General features: G+C 34.8%; 1 protein-coding gene across 5 annotated transcripts in view; it reads left to right on the top strand.

The window, feature by feature from the left end:
• Positions 1 to 547: 547 nt before the first annotated feature.
• The window catches only part of LOC128989601 (sphingomyelin phosphodiesterase 4-like), a 171,489-nt gene continuing 151,470 nt past the window's right edge, over positions 548 to 20,566 (top strand). For 3 of the 5 annotated variants that reach the window (XM_054411826.1, XM_054411909.1, XM_054411575.1), the window contains exons 1-3: positions 574 to 813; positions 2,805 to 3,114; positions 20,245 to 20,347. In XM_054411826.1, the coding sequence (XP_054267801.1) occupies positions 2,812 to 3,114; positions 20,245 to 20,347 (406 nt within the window). In that variant the 5' untranslated portion in view covers positions 574 to 813; positions 2,805 to 2,811. Of the gene's footprint in view, positions 814 to 2,804; positions 3,115 to 20,244; positions 20,348 to 20,566 lie in introns of all 5 variants that reach the window. The other 2 variants (XM_054411660.1, XM_054411744.1) reach the window with 2 other exon arrangements.

The raw sequence follows: 20,566 nt of genomic DNA, 5'->3' as shown, positions 1-20,566 counted from the left end.
ACAGTCTGGTCACACTCACACTCATGTCCCCACAGCTTATGCAGCACGAAAGCACACACACACACACACACACACACACACACACACACACACACACACACACACACACACACACACATATATATATATCCATATATATATATATATCCATATATATATATATATATATATATATATATATATATATATATATATATATATATATATACATATATACAAATTTGAACTAATGGTGTTTTTGGCCTCTGGGGTCATCAAAATGAAAAAGTAAATCGGTCCCGGGCCTAGGTCTTACCATGCCACCTACGGTAATACCTCCTCCCCTTATGGGGAAATTCGCTAAAAATTATAAAATTGAATTTGAGACATTTATAATTTTATTTTATGAACAGAACTATTTTTTGCGATTAGTAAACCTTCATTGCCAAAATGCTCTCTACTACAGCGCTGTTCTCGGAGGAATTTTGAACTAATGCCTCAATCGTACCAATCGTACCTCCCCTGACCCACTGACTGAGCTATAATTCTTTTTTTAGCTCAGTGGTCAGACCCCTGTTTGAGAGGCAACCTAAACCGTTTTGAGGTTAGACAATGTACAATTTAACTTTAGGAGTTAAGTTTTTATAAATAAGACGCCTGTCTTTAAGTATCTTACATTTATATTTGTCACTGTATGACCTATAGATTACTCGACTGGATTTGATACTGATTTACTGGTTATCAACACTTAACAGCTTTGTTTACAGTTTTACGAAGTAACTTAACCATACAAAGTATAGGCCTACTAGTGTGAGAAAGGTTGGGTGTTAAACGGTATTTAAACTAACTTCCTTAGCTTAGGCTACATTTTAGGGTTAAGTTATGTATTTTACTGGCATATAACTAGAAACAAAATTCAAAGCTTTGATTTAAGTTAGGCTAGGCCTAGGCTAAGTTGAGTAAAACGCAGAGGATACGCGCCTGGTAACCGGACGTGGATTAGGTGTCTGGCAGTTATTACTGTCATAACCGAAACAACCAAACTTGCTGATAATGAAAAAATCGAATGAAGGTTAAATTCTGTTCATCAAAAATAAAATTAGGGTACACAGGTACAGTTTCTTAACTGGGCTATGCTAATATTGATTGAAACTATCGATTCGATTAGTAAACCTTCATGCGATTTTTTCACCATCAGCAAGATTGGTTGGTTAGATTAGGTTATGATAGTTAATTTTATAACAGATAGCCTATATTTAAAATATCGATTATTAATCAATATTTCCAATTTGATAGTTTCAATCGATATTAGCATAGCCCTGTTAAGAAACTGTACCCAGGTACACTTCCATATCTGTTGGCACAAACAACCGAATGAAAATATCGATCGTTATATCGAACTAAACAATCGAATATAATCAATATTACTCATTCGGTTGTTTGTGCCAACAGATATGGAAGTGTACCCAATTATAAATGCCAAAAATTACAGTTAAGAAGAAATTAATTACATTCAGAGCAAAATCTTTGAAAAAAAGTTAGTTTGGTTAGGCTACCGATGGGATTCGAACCAGGGGCCGCTTGCATATCAGCTGAGCACTCTATCCACTACGACTACACCACAAACACCGATGGCTGTACATCGTATCGTTGTGGTAATGGCGTTCCGGCCCTCCACAACCCGGTGACGTCACTGCCGGATGCCTAATCCACGTCCTGTTACCGGACGCGTATCCTCTGTGTAAATAAAATCCTATTAGGCCTAACTAAGAGTTTAACCAATATATTAAATTAAATTAGCACAGCCTTAAAACTTGAAATTGTTACCGGTAGCTTGGGAAAAGTTTTGTATTTCTATTTAATGTTAAGTTAGGTACTTTTTTCAATAGTCAGCATTGGTCGGTAATCATGTTGATCAGTCTAGGAAACAAACATTTAAGTTACCGGTACAGCCTAAGGCCCAAAAAATACTATCATTGTGTACACACGCACATTTGGTTACTGAGATTAAACTGCTTTAAGTTAGTTTTTTTGCCAAATATGACTAGGCTAGTGTAAGTAACTTAGATAAGTTAACTTAGCCCATTTCAATAAATTTTAAAAATTAATTTTAGGTAACATTTTGGTACAACTTAAGTTGTGACTCCAGACATGCGCCATTCGCCAAGAGCACAAAATATTTGACGTTGGGTTATCTTGTCTTGCTATTCACCTATTAACGAGTAGTTGGCTACACACATCTGAGCTCCAACTGTTTGTTCCGGGAATAGCAAATATTTTGTTCACTTTGATAAGTGCAAAAAAAAAAAAATTAACGGAAAAACAAGATTAGGCTACGCATGTTTGCTGCTTGCCAAATAGACAAACACCTAAGCTTATCCACACTACTCACGATTCAGCGAGTCACTTCTCAGTGCTTGGCGAAAGGCGCATGTCTGGAGCCGCCTTTAATATGATCCCGTTGTACTTAGTTGACTTACTTACTTATTTCCTTTTATCTCCTATGGAAGCATAGGGCATCCAGAAGAGCTCTCCATCTGTCCCTATCTCTAGCAAGTGCGTTAACTTTTCCCCAAGTCTTGTTAACTTCTTCACTTCTTTAATTATGGTCCTCTTCCAGGTTTATAGGGATAGCTCTTCTTCTGACACCTTGTGGGTTCCAACTCAATCCCTCTATCTCAATGGTTCTGTTTGGTTTCCTCAGAGTATGTCATAACCACACCCACTTCCTCTATAAAATTTGCATGATCTGAATTTACCAGTTTCTCTTTATAGATCTTTGTAAATAAATGGATAAAACACTGTAACATTTATTGAATTGTTAGTTCTAGGATGCAGTATACATTACCAATTCTTCAGCAGCCTGTTCACATACGTTGTGACAGTATAGCAAGATGGGTTGATGAGTGTACCAATAAGGATTTAGAAAACTTATTACCGGATATCGTAGAAGATATTTTTGGAGTCAAAAACAGAGTTGGATGGGGATTAATGAGCATAGAATACAGTTTAAACTCAGGAGAGTATGACTTGCTATTCAAGTTTCTGCATCCTAATGGACCAATGTTTCGCCTCTGTTACAAACTTTTGTCAGACCCTTATATTAAATACAAATTCCCACTTGCCTTCCTACCTGTAAGTATTTTAAACTATTTTTTATGTTTAAGTTATGAATTTAACTGAGTGAAAAGTTTCATAGTAATGTAAAATGTTATAAGTTTCATGGCCTATTTGAAAATAAATTTGTATTTGTTTCCCTAGGGAGTATCATTTATGTAAGAGTAGGCCTATTGTAAACTTTTGAGACCTTAAAAACCACAGAGAAGTGGGATGCAGAGGATTGAAGGATATGAGACAACCGTGCGCTTTTAGCTCTGGAATGGTGGGGCGGAAATATATTAGTACTAGATAACCTGTTGCTCGAAATCGAGCAAAACTGATACTTGTAATAAAATAATGAAGAACAAAAAACATGAACAGCAAAACCTCAATCATAGCGTCACTCTAAAGTAATTTCTATGACTGATTATAGAAATGTGAAAAATGTTATGTTGTAAAAAAATTGTAAAAGTAATCTACGGTATTTAGGCCTAAATATAGATCCGTTCTCATACTGCTTTGGTTACCTCTTATGTACTGTGCCCTCTATGAGAACGTAGATGTCAACCACACACTGTAAAGTGAGCTTTTCAGACCAGCAAGCTAAATCCCTCTCTTGACGCCAACCAGTACGTCACATACTATAGCATTGTTAAATTATTTCTACGAAATGTTCTGTTTTAGGCGTGTTTAAATTAGGTGCCCCAACCAAAGTCTCCGGTTGGGAACATAAGAGTGGATTGGATTTAACGACGTATCTAGAACGGATTCGCGTTTAACACTATTAGTTTTTAAAGAAAAAAAGATTTATTTTGCAAGGTGGTGCTCTATTTTCAGCTTTAAAAATAGCTGGGAGATTTATTTAAGTAGCATCATTGTAGAGAGGAAAGTCACTTCTTTTGTCTTTTACTATGCACATGAATCTCACTTGACTCCTTGGATCTCTCCTCCCTACACATTTCTGCCACAATTTTAAAAGATTAGGCAAAGAAGTTGGAAATGTGACCCTATTCCCGCATAATTCTTCATGGCATTTTTTGTTTGAATTGTGTTTCATGCGCTGTTGGGTTCCAGTGCCAACGTCTTACTCTTTTCAACTATACATCTGTGCGTGTTCAGGATGACCTTCTTAAGGAATTATATTACCAATTTGGAGGTAAAACAAACATGTCATGGATCTTTAAATCGTAGATCCCCTGTGTGACCCTCTCGTCAAAATGAGCTTCCATGGCAAAGGCAGAATTGAATTGGCTAATTTTATTGAGATAATTTCTGGATCCAAGCCTCACAGCCCTGTTTTCAGATTGGATGGGGTTTCCAATAAGTTCCTGAAAATATGGTGAATTCTGCAAATGAGGTAAATAATTAACCGATTGGATGTATCACCACGGCAGTACTGCCACTCTGTATCCGTCAAATTGGGAGGTCGATGCAAGCGGTCACGTTTGCGTTCCCTCCAGCCACTCACACAAATTTAGATAAAATATGAAAGTTAACCAATCAACAGAAAACACTACAAAGGAATTTTGATACACACTGTAAATTACATGATAATATGGTAATGTAACGGGTAACTGCACTGTGAATAATAATTTTCAAACATTCATTTAATCACACCGAACTGTAACCAACACTAACACGAAAATTCAGTAAAATACGATGTAAGGTAAATAAATTCAACTATTACAAACAATTTGTTGTCAGGTCTTGCTAGCAAACTCTTTATTTATGAACCAGACTCAGTTAACAGATGTTTAAATAAAAATATAAAATTCCGGCTTTGGTCTGGAAGTAATAAGTCCTGAGATCTGAGGTTAAACTAAAAACCCCCGCCGCAACAAACCTGCAGACTAAGCGAATTTCCATTTGCCTGATTCGATTTACACTAAAATAAAATGTCTCTTTAAAAATATCAAATTTATTCCCTATTTAAATAACATTAGTTTAACGAGTACTTAGGTTTGCTGCAACAGGGAGGGTAAAAAGTTTTTTTTTTTTAAATAGTATGAAATGAATGCATTTTCAAAATTTGATCAAAATATGACCATAAACAAGTCTACAACAGTTTACTTATTCTCCATAAGAATAACATGGGAATTTTAAATTTACAGTTTTTTGGAATTTTTTCCGTAACCATTAGCGCATAACAACGCTTCAATACACTAAATTATCTGTCTTTTTTAATCTCTACAAAATGGTTTGGAAAGAAAATGCTAAATTTTTAGTTTTTAAGGTAAAAAATTGGAAAAACCAATTTTCGCCCCATAAAACCCCCCATAAACACCTGTTCCCATAGTCCGATTATGCTGGTTTGCAAACTCGTTCGAATAAACGCAGGTTTACACGTTTGTGCCAAATTTCATCAAAATCGGATGATTTTTGCTCGAGTTATCGCGCTAACGGACACATAATGAATTTGAACGGATGGTGTTTTTGGTCTCTAGGGACCTCAAAACGAAAAAGTTAATCGGTCCCGGATCCAGGTCTTACCATGAGTACTACGGTAATAGCTTATTCCCTATGTGGGAAATTCGTTAAAAACTATTTCAAACTACGTCCATACGTTTAGTTGTAAACAAAGGGAATTGAGTTTGATGGTTTGATCTAATGTCAACAGATAGCACCACCGTTCCCAAACTTTAGCCCTTAACTGTATTTAAGTGATACCCCTTCTTAATATTCTGAGACGTATTTGCACATCTACGTGAAAATACCCTTAATATGACACCTCAAACGTTAAAATCCGTCAAGCCGTTATCGAGTTATGACTGTGAAAAGAAAACTGCTTGCGTATTAATATATAGATATGGAGCAAGGAAGAGCTCGAACGGCAATGGCCACATAGCATATTTGTACAGCAGTTGTGGCGCACAGGGTCTTCCAGCTTCCTACAAGGTGAGTGCTGTAGTACGTGATGGGGAGGGGGAAAAGGAGAGCGAAAGGGGATGGCAAATATAATTTACTCTAGACCAGCAACTGGTGCTAGACGCCATTTAAATGTACCATTCATTGTATCCTCTGTTTATTACTTCTCTGTGGTAAAAATGTTTACAGAGCCAGTATTATTTTAGGTTACTAAAAACTAGTAAAACAGTCAAACCATTAGGCCTACATAAGGACTTTCCATTAAATTGGTTTCCTAAAAGATTCTTTTAATCCTCCTCAGCATACTTGTGCATTAGTGCAATTTACAACTCTTATCTGATAAATAAGTTGAGGGCTTGAAATCTCAATATAGGCCTAACTGTATTTACCAGCATAAGCAAAATAAATACTTGCCCCTATATAGCAAACATACAAATTATGAAATCAGTAGGCCTACAATGTAGTAAGAAAAAATATAACTAAAATACCCCCGCCGCAGCAAACCTGCAGAGTTAGCAAATTTTCATTTGCCTGATTGGATTTACTCTAAAATGTCTCCTTTAAAATATCACATTTATTCCCTAAACAGAATTAGTTTAATGAGTACTTAGGTTTGCTGCAACAGGGAGGGTAAACTTTTTTTATATTTAAAATGTTAAAAGGTACTGTAGTTTAGTAAGAAATTAATGTATTTTCCAAATTTGATCAAAATAAGTTCATAAACAAGCAAACTACTGTACAACAGTAGACTTATTCTCCATAAGAATAACATAGGAATTTAAAATTAAAATTTTTTTGAATTTTCTCCGTAACAATTAGGCGCATAATAATGCTTCAATATACTAAATTATTTGTTTTTTTAAGCTCTACAAAATGGTTTAGAAAGAAATTGTGAAATGTTGCGTTTTTAGGGTCAAAAATGGGAAAAACCTATTTTTACCCCATCAAATCCACCATAAACCCCCGTAAACCTAGTCCGATCATGCTGGTTCACGAACTCATTAAAGTTTATCCCGCCTTACACCTTCAAACCAAATTTTATCAAAATCGGACAAAAATTATTTAAGTTATCGTGCGGATGGACATATATATATATCTATATATGGATATATAAAAATTTGAACGAATGGTGTTTTTGGCCTCTGGGGACATCAAAATGAAAAAGTAAATCGGTCCCGGGCCTAGGTCTTACCATGAAACCTACGGTAATAGCTACTTCCCTATAGGGAAATTCGCTAAAACGGTTCATTGTGTTGTTTAAGTCAATGATTGAAAAGGATAATTATTAGCGAATTTCCCCATAGGGAAGTAGCTATAACCGTAGGTGGCCGGCACCGATATAAATTTTCATTTTGATGTCCCTAGAGGCCAAAACACTATTCGTTCAAATTTTTATATATGTATATATATAGAGAGAGAGATTTATAAATATATACATCCGTGAACGTGATAACTTGAGTAATTTTTTTCCGATTTTGATGAAATTTGGTTTGAAGGCGGGATAAACTTCAATGAGTTCGCGAACCAGCATGATTGGGCGATGGGAACAGGGGTTTACAGAGGGTTTTATGGGGTAGAAATTAATTTTTCTCATTTTTGACCCTCAAAAAACAAAATTTCCCAATTTCTCTCTAGACCATTTTAAAGAGCTAAAAAAAAACAAATAATTTAGTGTACCAAAGTGTTGATGTACGTTTTTTGGTTATGTAGGGTAGAAAATTCAAAAAAACTGCAAATTTAAAATTCCCATGTTATTTATTCTTATGGGGAGTATTTAAAATGTTTTAGTTTGCTTGTTTATGGAAATATTTTGATCTAACTTGGCTAATTTATTTATTTTATACTAAGCTACCAATATTAAAAAAAAAAACACAATTTATTAGCCTTCCTATAGCAGCAAACCTAGGTATTCGTTAAACCTAATGTTATTTAAATAGATTTAATTCAAAATCAATTCAGGTAAATGGAAATTCGCTTAGTCTGCAAGTTTGCTGCGGCAGGGTTATCGTGAACACGATAACTTGAGTAATTTTTGTCCGATTTTGACGAAATTTGGTTTAACCCTTTGAGGTTGAATTTTTCCCAATTTTCGCCAAGTATAGTTTGCCATTAGAGCAGTCGGGAAAATGGCGCCCGGTGACCGATACTCGCCATTCAACTGCAAAAATAAACTTTTTTGATTTTTTTTAGTATAGTCGCCATTTTTGAGCAGTCGGGAAAATGGCGGGCAGCAACCTATACTCGCCATTCAACCGCAAAGGGTTAAAGATGTAAGGCTGGATAAACTTGAATGAGTTCGCCAACCAGCATGATCGGACGATGGGAACAGGGTTTTACAGAGGGTTTAATGGGGTAAAAATTGGTTTTTTCTAGTTTTTGACCCTCAAAACACAATTTCCCAATTTCTCTCTAGACCGTTTTAAAGAGCTTAAAATTTATTTTATACTAAGCTATTAATATTTTACGAAAAAAACACACTTTATTAGTTTCCTTGTAGCAGCAAACCTAGGTACTCGTTAAACCTAATGTTATTAAAATAGATTTGATTGAAAACCAATTCAGACAAATGGAAATTCGCTTAGTCGGCATGTTTGCTGCGGTGGGGATATTTTTATTTTTATAAGAGTAAGGGCAAGACCTTATCTCAAGGAATGTTAAAACACTTATCGGTACAGAATTTCTAGATCTATATTACCTTTAAAATTAAAATTAAAATGGTTTTAAGTAAGATCTGATTTTTAGTAGCCTATAGCAACATTTAATGAACATTACTCCTATGATAAATAAGTCTTATCCAAATTAATCTTTTTGAATTATTATCAAAACTCACCTCTGGTCTCCGCAACGATGTGCTTCCAATCTTCCTGGTCCTCGGCTTGCTCACAGGTAACTCCTAGCCTTCTCAGGTCTTAATCCACTTGATCTTGGCATCTAAGGCTTGGCCTTCCTAGCGGTCTGGTACCTGCTGGTCTCCCCTCAAATACTTCTTTAATAAGAGCATTGTCACGTCTTCTAGCAACATGGCCTGCTCATCTCAATCTTCTGCTTTTAATGATGCAGGGTTGGTACGGTCAGGGAAAACCTGGAAAAGTCAGGGAATTTTGTTGGTCTGGAAAAGTCAGGGAATTTTGTTGGTCTGGAAAAGTCAGGGAATTTTGGAAAAAATCTGGAATTTCTCTTGAAAGACTACATTTTTTACAGATATGCTACATTTTGCATTTATGTCTCAATACTTGGTCAAAAACATCAAAGTTTGACGAAAACATCGATGTAACAAAAACATCGTGAACCTACCATCGATATAAAAAATATCGAACATCGACAGACATTCTATCATCACCCTCTGATTAATGGCTTTAATTGAACGCACCGAGCTAGTTAGTACCGTGATGCGCGGAAGGATAGGCCTACATTCATCGTTTCAATTTCAATACAATACTGAATACAATTCCTCATTGAATTTATACCAATACTGATTCAACCTTTAATCAACCTTAAACTAAAAAAAACTGCACTTGTAGGAGTTTATAAAAAAATATTTATCCTGTTAGTTGAAACATTTAATAGTTTAGTTTGGTACTACTTTTTGTCTCCGGTACAAGCATGGTAGTTATTTTTCCAATATCACATGTTTCTTCCGATATAAACCGATGATATCGCAAGCAAAATATCAATATATATCAGTATCAGAAGCACCATATCGTCTATCTGCCAGTGTCAAGTCAAGGCCAAGTAGAACATAAAGTGTGAGGTTAAGTTAGCTGGTACTCTTACTTTTCCAGATTCCAGATGTTTAATTCTTTTCTTATTGGTTTTATGAGTAAACTATTTAGGCCTACATTTTTTCTAATAATTCTTGATTCTGACTATTCGATATCGTCTTACGGTATACCTGGAAAAAGTATAATATCAGTCTGGAAAACCTGGAAAAGTCAGGGAATTTCATTTTCCAAAATCAGTACCAACCCTGTGATGGCTATTTGTCAGGGTGTATGTACAGTGTTCTAACGCTCCTTTCACACTATACAATTTCGCTCGTACGAGTGTTAATCATACGGGCAGATGATCGTGGGTCTGTTTTCACACTACACGATTTGTAATCGTACGATTTAAAATTGTAACCCCTACTCCAGCAGAACAGAGTTCATTGACACTTTAGTGGAAAGTGTTAAGTAGTATGGATCGTGAGCAAATTATTGCTGCATTCATAATTGACCGGCGGAGAAAAAAAAACGCAACTGTCTCCACTGGGTGCATACAATAAATTTGAGACGAGAGGAAGTGGGGATGTTTAAAACATTATTTCAAGACCTGAGAAATTACGAAAAAAGTTTTTCGACTATTTTCGGATGTCAAGAGGATCGTTTAAAGCTTCAGGGTCAATCATATCCATAATTTTAACTACCAGTATATAAAAAAAAAAAAAAACTAAAACTAAATAATATAGAAAAACTAGCTGACCCGGCGAACTTCGTATCGCCTAAGTTATAGGTTTCCCCTAAATATCAACTTATATATAAGTAGTCCAATTGTATTACCCAACGTTATCGTAAATATCGTAGTCGTTCGTTTTCTATTTTCACGTACATGTCGACCATGAATTGTTGGCAAAGTTCACGGCACCGTAGAATGACGTTGTCATGATCGCGTCTAATCATCAGATGATACGCATAAAAATCCTTCGAGCTAACTTTCTTGTTTGTTTCGGCTCCTGTAGCGGGATCTTTTTGTTTAATATCTATGTAATATCCGTCTTGTCCCTTATAAAACATTAGTGGATATTGTAGAGCGTCGTATGAACGGTGTGTATCAGCAATGAACTCAAGATTGTTATTTCTTTTGCGAATAACAATTTCACGCTTAGCTGTACGGTCGCCAACCATAATTCCAGCAACGTCGTCAACAACAGGTGCATTGAATCTACGAATGTGCTCTCCAGATGGTGTTTTATCAGGATTGATGATAATTGCGTGATTGTCGCTTTGCAATTTGTGCATGTGTGATTTGAACAATTTCAACAATTCATTGTGCTCATTCAATAAATCGTCCAGCTCGCCGAGAATACGTCTGGCAAATTGTGAATTAAGGTTATTGTATTTTAAACGTGCATCCACGCGATTGGCTTGCGCACTTTCGGTGTCCTCGCCACCCATAAAGTAAATTTGTAAAAATTTATGTGGTTCATTTGGCATAGGAAGCAATGAGCCTACTTTGTGGTAAATTTGGCCTTTGATTTTGAACGTTGTATTAAATTGTTGACCATTTGCAGCATTATTGTTAACTATTTCTGTTGCTCCGAACGATGTCATTTGAAAACATGAATTGAATGTTCTAATTGATTTCAGGAACATGTTAGAATCAGGATGCGTACCATTAAGTAAACCTTTCAATGGTTCAGGTGGTGATTCAATTACTGGTAGTTGCACTTTACCTGTGGCGCAACACATCCCGGCTGGCTCATTTTTGAATTTAAGCGCCTTACAATTCGCACATTCATTGTCCATATCACCAATCGCCACTTTGGAATGATCAAAATATTTAACGTCGGGTTCATACTCAAATGCTAGACGACGGAATGTATGCGATATAAAAGCTCGATGCACTTGTTGTCGTCGTATGTCATTTTCTCTGCGTGCTTCAACTACGTATCGACGCGCTTGTCTTTGTTGTAGTCGTCTTTCTTCATTTCTTTCAGCGCGATCATCTTGTGACTGTGATGCGCGCAATTGCGACATGTTCACGCGCACAACTTCATTTTCCTGTTGAATTTGGACGTCTGTCCTTTGGGCTCTTAGATTTCGCCTTTGTATAGCTCCAGCCGTTAGACGGCCAAAATTTGATCCTCTTCGCCTTGCTGGCATTGTTCACTGTAAAAACACAGATTAAACTTAAATACTTAACCATACATTTCAAAACCTAACCTCTAACTACATTACAAAACCTGAATAATAACTTCTTAGCAATATAATAACAGATGTATTTGTTTTGTTTATAAATATTAAATTACAAATAATAAAAACATGTGATTTAACTTGACATCCAAATGCTCTGTAGAGCCCAAACTCCGAGAAATAATAGTGCTGCACCCTGTTGGTAATCCTTGTAACTTTAATGCTATTTAATTGAAACAGCTGTTAAGATTCATTAATTCCATTTCTCATAAGGTTAACATGGGAAACTCCAGAGCCACTGGGACGGAGCCCTTTTAAGAATTTCGAAACGGGAAATAGTTTACTTCCTATTCGCATACCTACAGAATTTACACACCAAATTTCATAACGATCGGTGAAGTCGTTCCGGAGGAGTTTGCAGACAAACACTGTGACACGAGAATTTTATATATTAGATTAACAAAAACTATATAATATAATACAGTATGCACAGTTAATTCAATAATTAAACAATTAAACTGTAAAAACTAAATATCTGAAAACTATAAGCAAGGAACTGCACTCCCGGAGGGCTCCCGTACGACTAAAAAATGGTGTAGTGTGAAAGGGGCCATATGGTCACATGGTCCACTATAGTCCTCGCCACCCTAACTTGAGACAGCCTAAGGCCGCACACCGTATATCTAGTGTGGGCTTGGGCTGCCTCAAGTTAGGGTGGCGAGGACTACAGCCGTAGACACGATTATTTACTCGAGCGGTAGTCGCATCACGCATACCAACCGATTTTTTATCTAATCTCGTTGCAGGTTAATTCCTATTTTTAATGATTCTTAGGTACAACGATTCATATTTCACATAATCTTTATCAGTCAACTCAATTCTCTCTAATTTCTCTAACAAAGCCATATTTTCCTCGGATTCGGTCTCTTTCAATGCTGCTTTCTTAGTGCCTACATTGCTGGTCAGGTCGTATCGCAACCAGAAAATGCTTGAATGGCAGGTAAAACACTACTGATGTACCCCATAAGCTTCAGATGCAATATGACATTGGGAGAGCAAGCTGGTCTAGTGGTTAGAGCGCGGGACTTGTTCAAGAGGTCCCGGGTTCAAATCCCGCTAAATCACCAATGGATTTGATCTAAGTGGTAATGCCGCAACCCCTAGGTCTAGCTTGAAGTAATGTGAAAAACAATCCCAGGCTCGTGCCTAGCACCCTAGGACAAAACAAAGATGCAATGTCACAGCCTAGATACATTTGTTTCTCAGAAGTTCCGATTTTAATCCATAAAGCAGAACGTTTTATGTTGCACAATTCTTTCCAAAAGCGTATACACAAAACGAACACATCAGTGTCAGGACTGTGAACGACTACAACTGCTCTTGTATTGTGGGCAAGTAACGCTTGTTTGGTGTTAAAAAAAGTTTGTAGAGTTGACGACATGGGTTTTTACACTCACCTAGACCCCATTACCAAAATCAAAAGTCAATTTAAATGAATCTCTTACTTACGTTCAATAACAAGGGAGTTAAAAGCAGTTTGCTGATTGACATTTTTCGCAACTTTGCGCCCCCACCCTTAAGTTATTGACCACCTTTATAGGCAACGCTATTGGTTTTTACACTCACCTAGACCCCCATTACCAAAATCAAAAGTCAATTTAAATGAATCTCTTACTTACGTTCAATAACAAGGGAGTTAAAAGCGGTTTGCTGATTGACGTTTTTTTGCAACTTTGCACCCCCTCCCTTAAATTGTCGACCCCCTTTGGAAGCAAAGACATGGGTTTTTTTACACTCACCTAGACTCCCATTACCAAAATCAAATGTCAAAATCTGTGACTTTTCATGCATACTCAACCTATCACCTCGCCTAACATGTGTTTAGGACGTTTTAAACAGTTCTATTCAAAAAATAATACTAACATGTTTATTTTCAAGTTATCAGTTTGTTTATGATCTATATCGTTACTATTTTATAATCCATGGGATGCGCCCATTCCGTCAATTACTACAAACCGTCCTTGGGTTTTCCTCAATACCCTCAGTACTCTTAGTTCAACATTAATGTATAATCTTTTGCGGTAAAATATTCTACCATAATTATCCCATTGTTTAATAAAACATCCCAAGTGCATTGAATAACCAATGCTAAATTTGTGGAAAAATGTAATTTTCTTTTGTAGGCTACTGTATTCAGTACTTTGCCACTGTAGAGGATGCTGTTATAAGCACGTGTTACAATTCATTTATTTACATTTTCGTGAAGCTGTCTTGGCTACTTAAATAGGCTAGTCAAAATACGGTCCAACATCAAGCTTAACCCTTTCAGTGCTAGGCCAATAATTCATATTTTGTAAGACTTTTTTGTTTGCCTTTTAATTCCATTACCCGTTGTTGAATTTTAACTGTCATGTTGTCACTATTTTATTAATTAGGCTAATTTTGAATAATAACACAATAAGAAAATATATAAGAAAGATAAATCCCGGTATTTGTAGTAAACATTAAATAAAACTTAGTTTTTGTTGTAATTTTCCTGGTTTTCCTATAAATTCTTATGTTCTGATAGCATTATTTGAAACCGAAATCTCACAAAATCAAAAGACATATAGTTTACAATGTAATATTGAATTTAACCCTGATTTATTTGGACGAGGTTATTGTAATATAGCAATTTTAGGGAAACTAATGTTTTGCAGCAAAGTCTCAGGAACACATTTACTACTACTAAAACTAAAAGATTGCATCTAAATAGTCCGTGACTAGCTGGTGCTGCTACCTAGTAACGCATTGAACAACCATCTGCAGCGCCATCTGTTCGCAATCGGTGGCGACAGCTTAAATACCGGGTTTTGACTCCCCAGTCTTCAAGCACAGATAGCCGAGAAGGCTAGGGCGTGTGTCACTTGGCCAGTGGCATTCGTCTGCTCGGGTTCGAATCCCGTCCTGTGTGGCAAATAATTGGTGACCTGTGTGGTTGTAGCGATATACTACAACCACTGGGGCATAGTGAGGTGTTCATAATCCTTGGTTTAGACATACACCTCGAAATCATCGGATTGGGCGAATCTTTTAGCTAAGTGGTTTTTAGTGTATCCTATGAACATGCAGGTCACCAATGGCCGTTTTGCTATTTTTTTTTTAATTACCTTCCTCTCTATATCCCTTAGGGTTTTTTAAAAACAACGATATATCGTTTCATAGCACTGAAAGGGTTAAAGCAATAGAAATAAAATATATGGGATTTTGTCACCAAAGGTGTCCACAACATCATACTAAAAATCGAGAAAAATCGAAGTGGCGGAAAGCCGCCATATTGGAAAAAAGCTTCCGCCAAATTGGATTTATGTAAGCTTTTAGTAAAATAGCAATAGTTTGACAACTAAGCGTATTAAGAATCTGCGGTTTGTTTTAATAGCTTCCTCATTAAGTCTACTTTAAGATAAAAACAACTTTTATAGGCCTACCATTTCAATATTTTTTTCATTTAAATGAAACAGCTTTAAATTTTAAAAACACCAATTTTCAAAGATGTTTTAGTAAAACCTTTAAATTTTTGCAAATAAAAACTCAGGTGATATGAACATGCCTATTTTGTGGCTAATTAAATAATCTGCATTAAATGTTATGAACAATAATAATCATCACATCAGTTTGTATCTTGCTTTGAAGATGGGATATATTTGTTATTAGTCTTCATCTTGGAACGCTAGCCGTGACGCACGCTGCACCGCTACATCTACTCCGGTTATACTGTAATACACTTTGAGGTAGGATACATTGATTTAAGAAAATTTAAGCCATATTTTGAAATAATTTATACAGGATAATATACAAACAAAAATCCGACATGGGAACACTGAAAAAGTAGACGTTTACAAACATACCGAAATTCAATTTTTCATAATAGACAACTACAGTAGTAGTCAGAGAAATATAGGATATGACATTAAAAAAATTTCAATGAAACGTTTCGTAGTTTTATTTTTAGTGTTGGGCTGGCAGAGTGACATAATAAAAGTTGTTGAAAATTGGTACACGGGAAAACCCCTAAAATGACTAGTAATAATGGCGGCTTTTCCCAAAATTGACAAATTTGAAAAAACCTCATGCATTTTTATGAACATTTTTCGAGAATTGACTTGGTACCTTTGCTGATATTTATTCCTTGGTTAGTACCTAATTTCGATAAATAACGCTTTAATGGCCGCCATCTTGGATTGACATATTGGATATAAATAAAATATTTTAAATGTAATGATAGTTTTGTGACACATCATTTTAAACTAGATTTTCACGCTGATTGTAATTCTGAAATCCGTTTTTAAACATCCTTTTTTGTTTTGAGAAAAGATTCAAACAAAAACTCTACCCCATACATTTCCAATGAATGTTTCGTTCTTTGAACAATTTTTAAAATGATTTTCATACATCTCCAGTTATTATTAACGCTTGCAGTTCAATCTACTGTAGCATTAAAATATTCAGTGATGTAAGGGCTGTAATTTGATTATTTTTGCTATTGATCATTAAAATCAGACAATTTAGAGACGAGCTACAAACCCCAACACAATCTTAAATTGACCTTTTAGGAAATCAGTTTTTATTAAAAGATTCATATCTCGGGTTGTCAATACGTAACCAAGCTATTTATGATCTGAATTTATTGATTAAATGTTTGGCTTTATTTTTATTAATCATTGAATAAAATCCGACAAATTTTATGTGACTCATTAACCTTTATTCACTTTTTATTTTATTTTGAAAACTGTCTTTAAATAGTTAAATACATATATCCTCAATTCTGAATAGCTCCAAAAACTCTTTATAGTCTTAAATAATTCGTCAAAGTATTGACTCTTATTTTAGCTATGGATTATTTATTTATTTATTTAGAATTGAGGATGAATGTCTTTAAATAAATACAATTTACAAAATTAAGAATTTTATCTATACCTATAAAAGAGAAAGTATGTGTGTATGTATGTACCCTAGACTCCGAAACCACTAGACATATTTTAATGAAACATTAAGGCATTATTAAGCATTATTCAAGGATGGTTTGTGTGAAGTTTGGTGCAGATCCATCATAAGGGCTCCGCCCCAGAGAGGTTTAAGGGGTTCATTGTCAGACTTTTGGAACTACAATGTTTACAAATAAATATAATTTAAAAGAAAGTGTTTACTTCACCAATTGTTTTGTAGGCTTGAATAATCGCAACATTCTGTATTCATCATGATTTGAAATAGTGCCACATTGTTTTCACAGAATGCAGCACAGAAAACTATTTTACTTTTGGATGAGTCCATATATATTAAACCCAAACGCAGCACTCCTGTGCACTGAACAACGTTTGAATTCTCCACTATTAATATGTAAACATAAAAAGTAAAAACCTTTATCAAAGTATTATAAACATTAAAATGGATAGCAATGCCTAAATATCTTTATCATTTGTTCTATACCCGCACAATTTAACATAAACTGTTAGGTATAAGTGAAAGATAATCGTGTGAGCTATGTCAGGTATCCAAATGCCTCCTAATTTGTCATTAACCCACCACATTACTTAAATGAAGGAGCTAAAATGATACTAATGCGAAACTTAAATCCACGATATCTGTGCAACAGAACCAGACTGACGATTAAAAAAATTACACCAAATCTGATCGAAGCAACAATCATCAGTGGTATGTTTTAACGAGAAATAGTCTTAATCCCAAGAATTCCGAATTACCCTTTGAATTCAAGCGAGTACAATTTCCTTTGCTTATTGCTGTCGCCGGTTTAAGTTTATAAAATGTATGCTTTACACACGGACAGCTGTATGCTGCCTGCTCACGTGGTAGTAGGTAGGGGGGTTCGCCTAAAAAACTTATATATATTTTTATACCAAATGAAAAAGACAAAAACATAGTTTATCCCCTGGCAATTAAAAAATTAAAATTTTATTTTTGTTTTTGGTAGGCCTATATATTTTTATAATTCATCGTAAAGAACAAAAAAAATTCAAATAATAGTTATTAGCACAGCAACGCGTGCTGGATAACTGCTAGTTTTAAATAAAAGTCCATGTCTCATTTTAAATTTGTCAGATTTTATTATGTACTTAATAAAATTAAAGCCAAGAATTTACTGGGTAATTTGAGACCAGATAGAACTTGGTGACGTTTTATATGAAGATAATATGTAAAGATTTATACCTCGTGTTGTTAATACAACCCGAGATTTAAATATTTTAATAACAACCTATTTCTAAAAAGGTCAATTTCATATTGTGTTGTGGTTCGCAGCTGGTCTCTAAATCGTCTGATTTTAATGATCAATAGCAAAAATAATCAAATTACAGCCCTTACATCACTGAATATTTTAATGCTACAGTAGATCGAACTGCAAGCGTTAATAATAACTGGAGATGTATGAAAATCATTTTAAAAATTGTTCAAAGAACGAAACATTCATTGGAAATGTATGGGGTAGAGTTTTCGTTTGAATATATCCTCAAAACGAAAAAGGATGTTTAAAAACGGATTTCAGAATTACAATCAGCGTGAAAATCTAGTATAAAATGATGTGTCACAAAACTATCATTACATTAAAAATATTATATATTCATATCCAAGATGGCGGCCAAAAACGTGTTACCTATCGAAATTAGGTACTAACCAAGGAATAAATATCAGCAGTGGTACCAAGTCAATTTCTCGAAAAATTTTCATAAAAATGCATGAGGCTTTTTCAAATCTGTCAATTTTGGGAAAAGCCGCCATTTTTAATAGTCATTTTAGGGGTTTTCCTGTATACAAATTTTAAACAACTTTTAGTATGTCACTCTGCCAACCCAACACTAAAAATAAGTCCACGAAACGTTTCATTGAAATTTTTTTGATGTCATATCCTATGTTTCTCTGACTACTACTGTAATTGTCTATTATGAAAAATTGAATTTTGGTTTGTTACGTCTACTTTTTCAGTGTTCCCATGTCGGATTTTTGTTTGTATATTATCCTGTATAAATTATTTCAAAATATGGCTTAAATTTTCTTAAAGCAATTTTTCCTACCTCAAAGTGTATTTTACCTGGAGTATATGTAGCGGTGCAGCGCGCGTCACGGCTAGCGTTCCAAGTTGAAGACTAATAACAAATATATCCCATCTTCAAAGCAAGATACAAGCTGATGTGATGATAGTTCAAAATTCAATGCAGATTATTTTAATAGCCACAAAATATGTATGTTCATATCACCTGAGTTTGTATTTGCAAAAATGTAAAGGTTTTACTAAAAATATCTTTGAACATTTTTTATTTTTTTAAATTAAAGCTGTCTCAATTAAACAAAAAAATATTGAAATGGTATAAAAGTTGTTATTATATTAAAGAAGACTTAATGAGGAAGCTATTAAAACAAACCGCAGATTCTTAATACGCTTAGTTGTCAAACTATTGCTATTTTACTAAAAGCTTACATAAATCCAATTTGGCGGAAGCTTTTTTCCAATATGGCGGCTTTCCGCCACTTCGATTTTTCTCGATTTTTAGTATGATGTTGTGGACACCTTTTGGGGACAAAATCCCATATATTTTATTTCTATTGCTTTAAGTTTGATGTTATGCTGATTTTGACTCTAGATTGACTAGCCTATTCTATTACCTAGCTTTTCATCATACCAATGTTAATAATATTAAATTTTTTTAAATGCATTTAACGAAAAAGAAATTTTCACAGAACAGTGGCTAGGATGGATATTGTTTTTACTTTTTAGCTGAAAAGGTATTCCTAACAATTTAGAGGAACTCATTGGAGCCGTTTTTGAAATCATCGTGAGCAAAAGTTACTCGTATTATAGGATAGATAAATGTGATATTTAAAAGGAGATATTTTACTGTAAATCCAATCAGGCAAATGGAAATTGGCTTAGTCTGCAGGTTTGCTGCGTCGGGGATATTTGAGAATTTTTCAGAAGTTGTAGTTCAAACTATAGAGGGGTAGTTTTTCAAACTATAGATGGGTAAAAAAATAAAAATAAAATAAAACAGTAATCCTGAGACAAGAAACAACATGAATATAAAAATCTGCCTAGTAGTTGAAGGGCATTGTCTATTGTAACTACGCCCATGATGTGAACCTCTAACTTTAACACGTTAGAGCCCATGGGGAAATATAGCTCATCTGACTGACGTCTATATAACTAATCTCTACATCAGTAATAAACTACTTGATGGCGTAAATTTCATTCTTATTTCATCTGAATTTGCTATACCAAGGTTTGACTGAAAATATTCCCAGTCCATTTAACTACTTTGAACAAATTAATATGTCGCTGATTATACTACTATATATAATTACCAAAATAAAACTTCAAACAAAGAATATATTCTGTAGTTATAATAATCGATACTTTTTCCAGCAAAAAGTGAAACAGTCCATTGAAGAAGGTACAGCTTTACCTTTCTATATCGACAAACTTGAAATGGATCCACGGACCCGCACACCATTGCATCTAGCTTTGAGTATCCTTTTTGTGACAATCAATAATATGCACAGCCATTAAGACCATTTAAAACATATTTATTGAAAAGCAGTACAAAGAAGAGTTGCTGTCTGGTGTCTAATCAACCCCAATCTAATCTCTTTAACCATGATGGGGCCGATAGATGTTTACTAAATTATGAGTGGTGTTTTTATTGATCAAATTATAAGTTCAATTGTTTTAGGTAAGTGATAAGAAT

The sequence above is a fragment of the Macrosteles quadrilineatus genome, unplaced genomic scaffold (assembly GCF_028750875.1).
Source record: "Macrosteles quadrilineatus isolate MER2022 unplaced genomic scaffold, UCM_ALF_1.0 Scaffold_1__1_contigs__length_201487025, whole genome shotgun sequence".
Taxonomy (NCBI): Eukaryota; Metazoa; Arthropoda; class Insecta; order Hemiptera; family Cicadellidae; genus Macrosteles; species Macrosteles quadrilineatus.
Note: the sequence above shows the minus strand (reverse complement) of the source record. Positions and strands in the feature narration are given on the sequence as shown.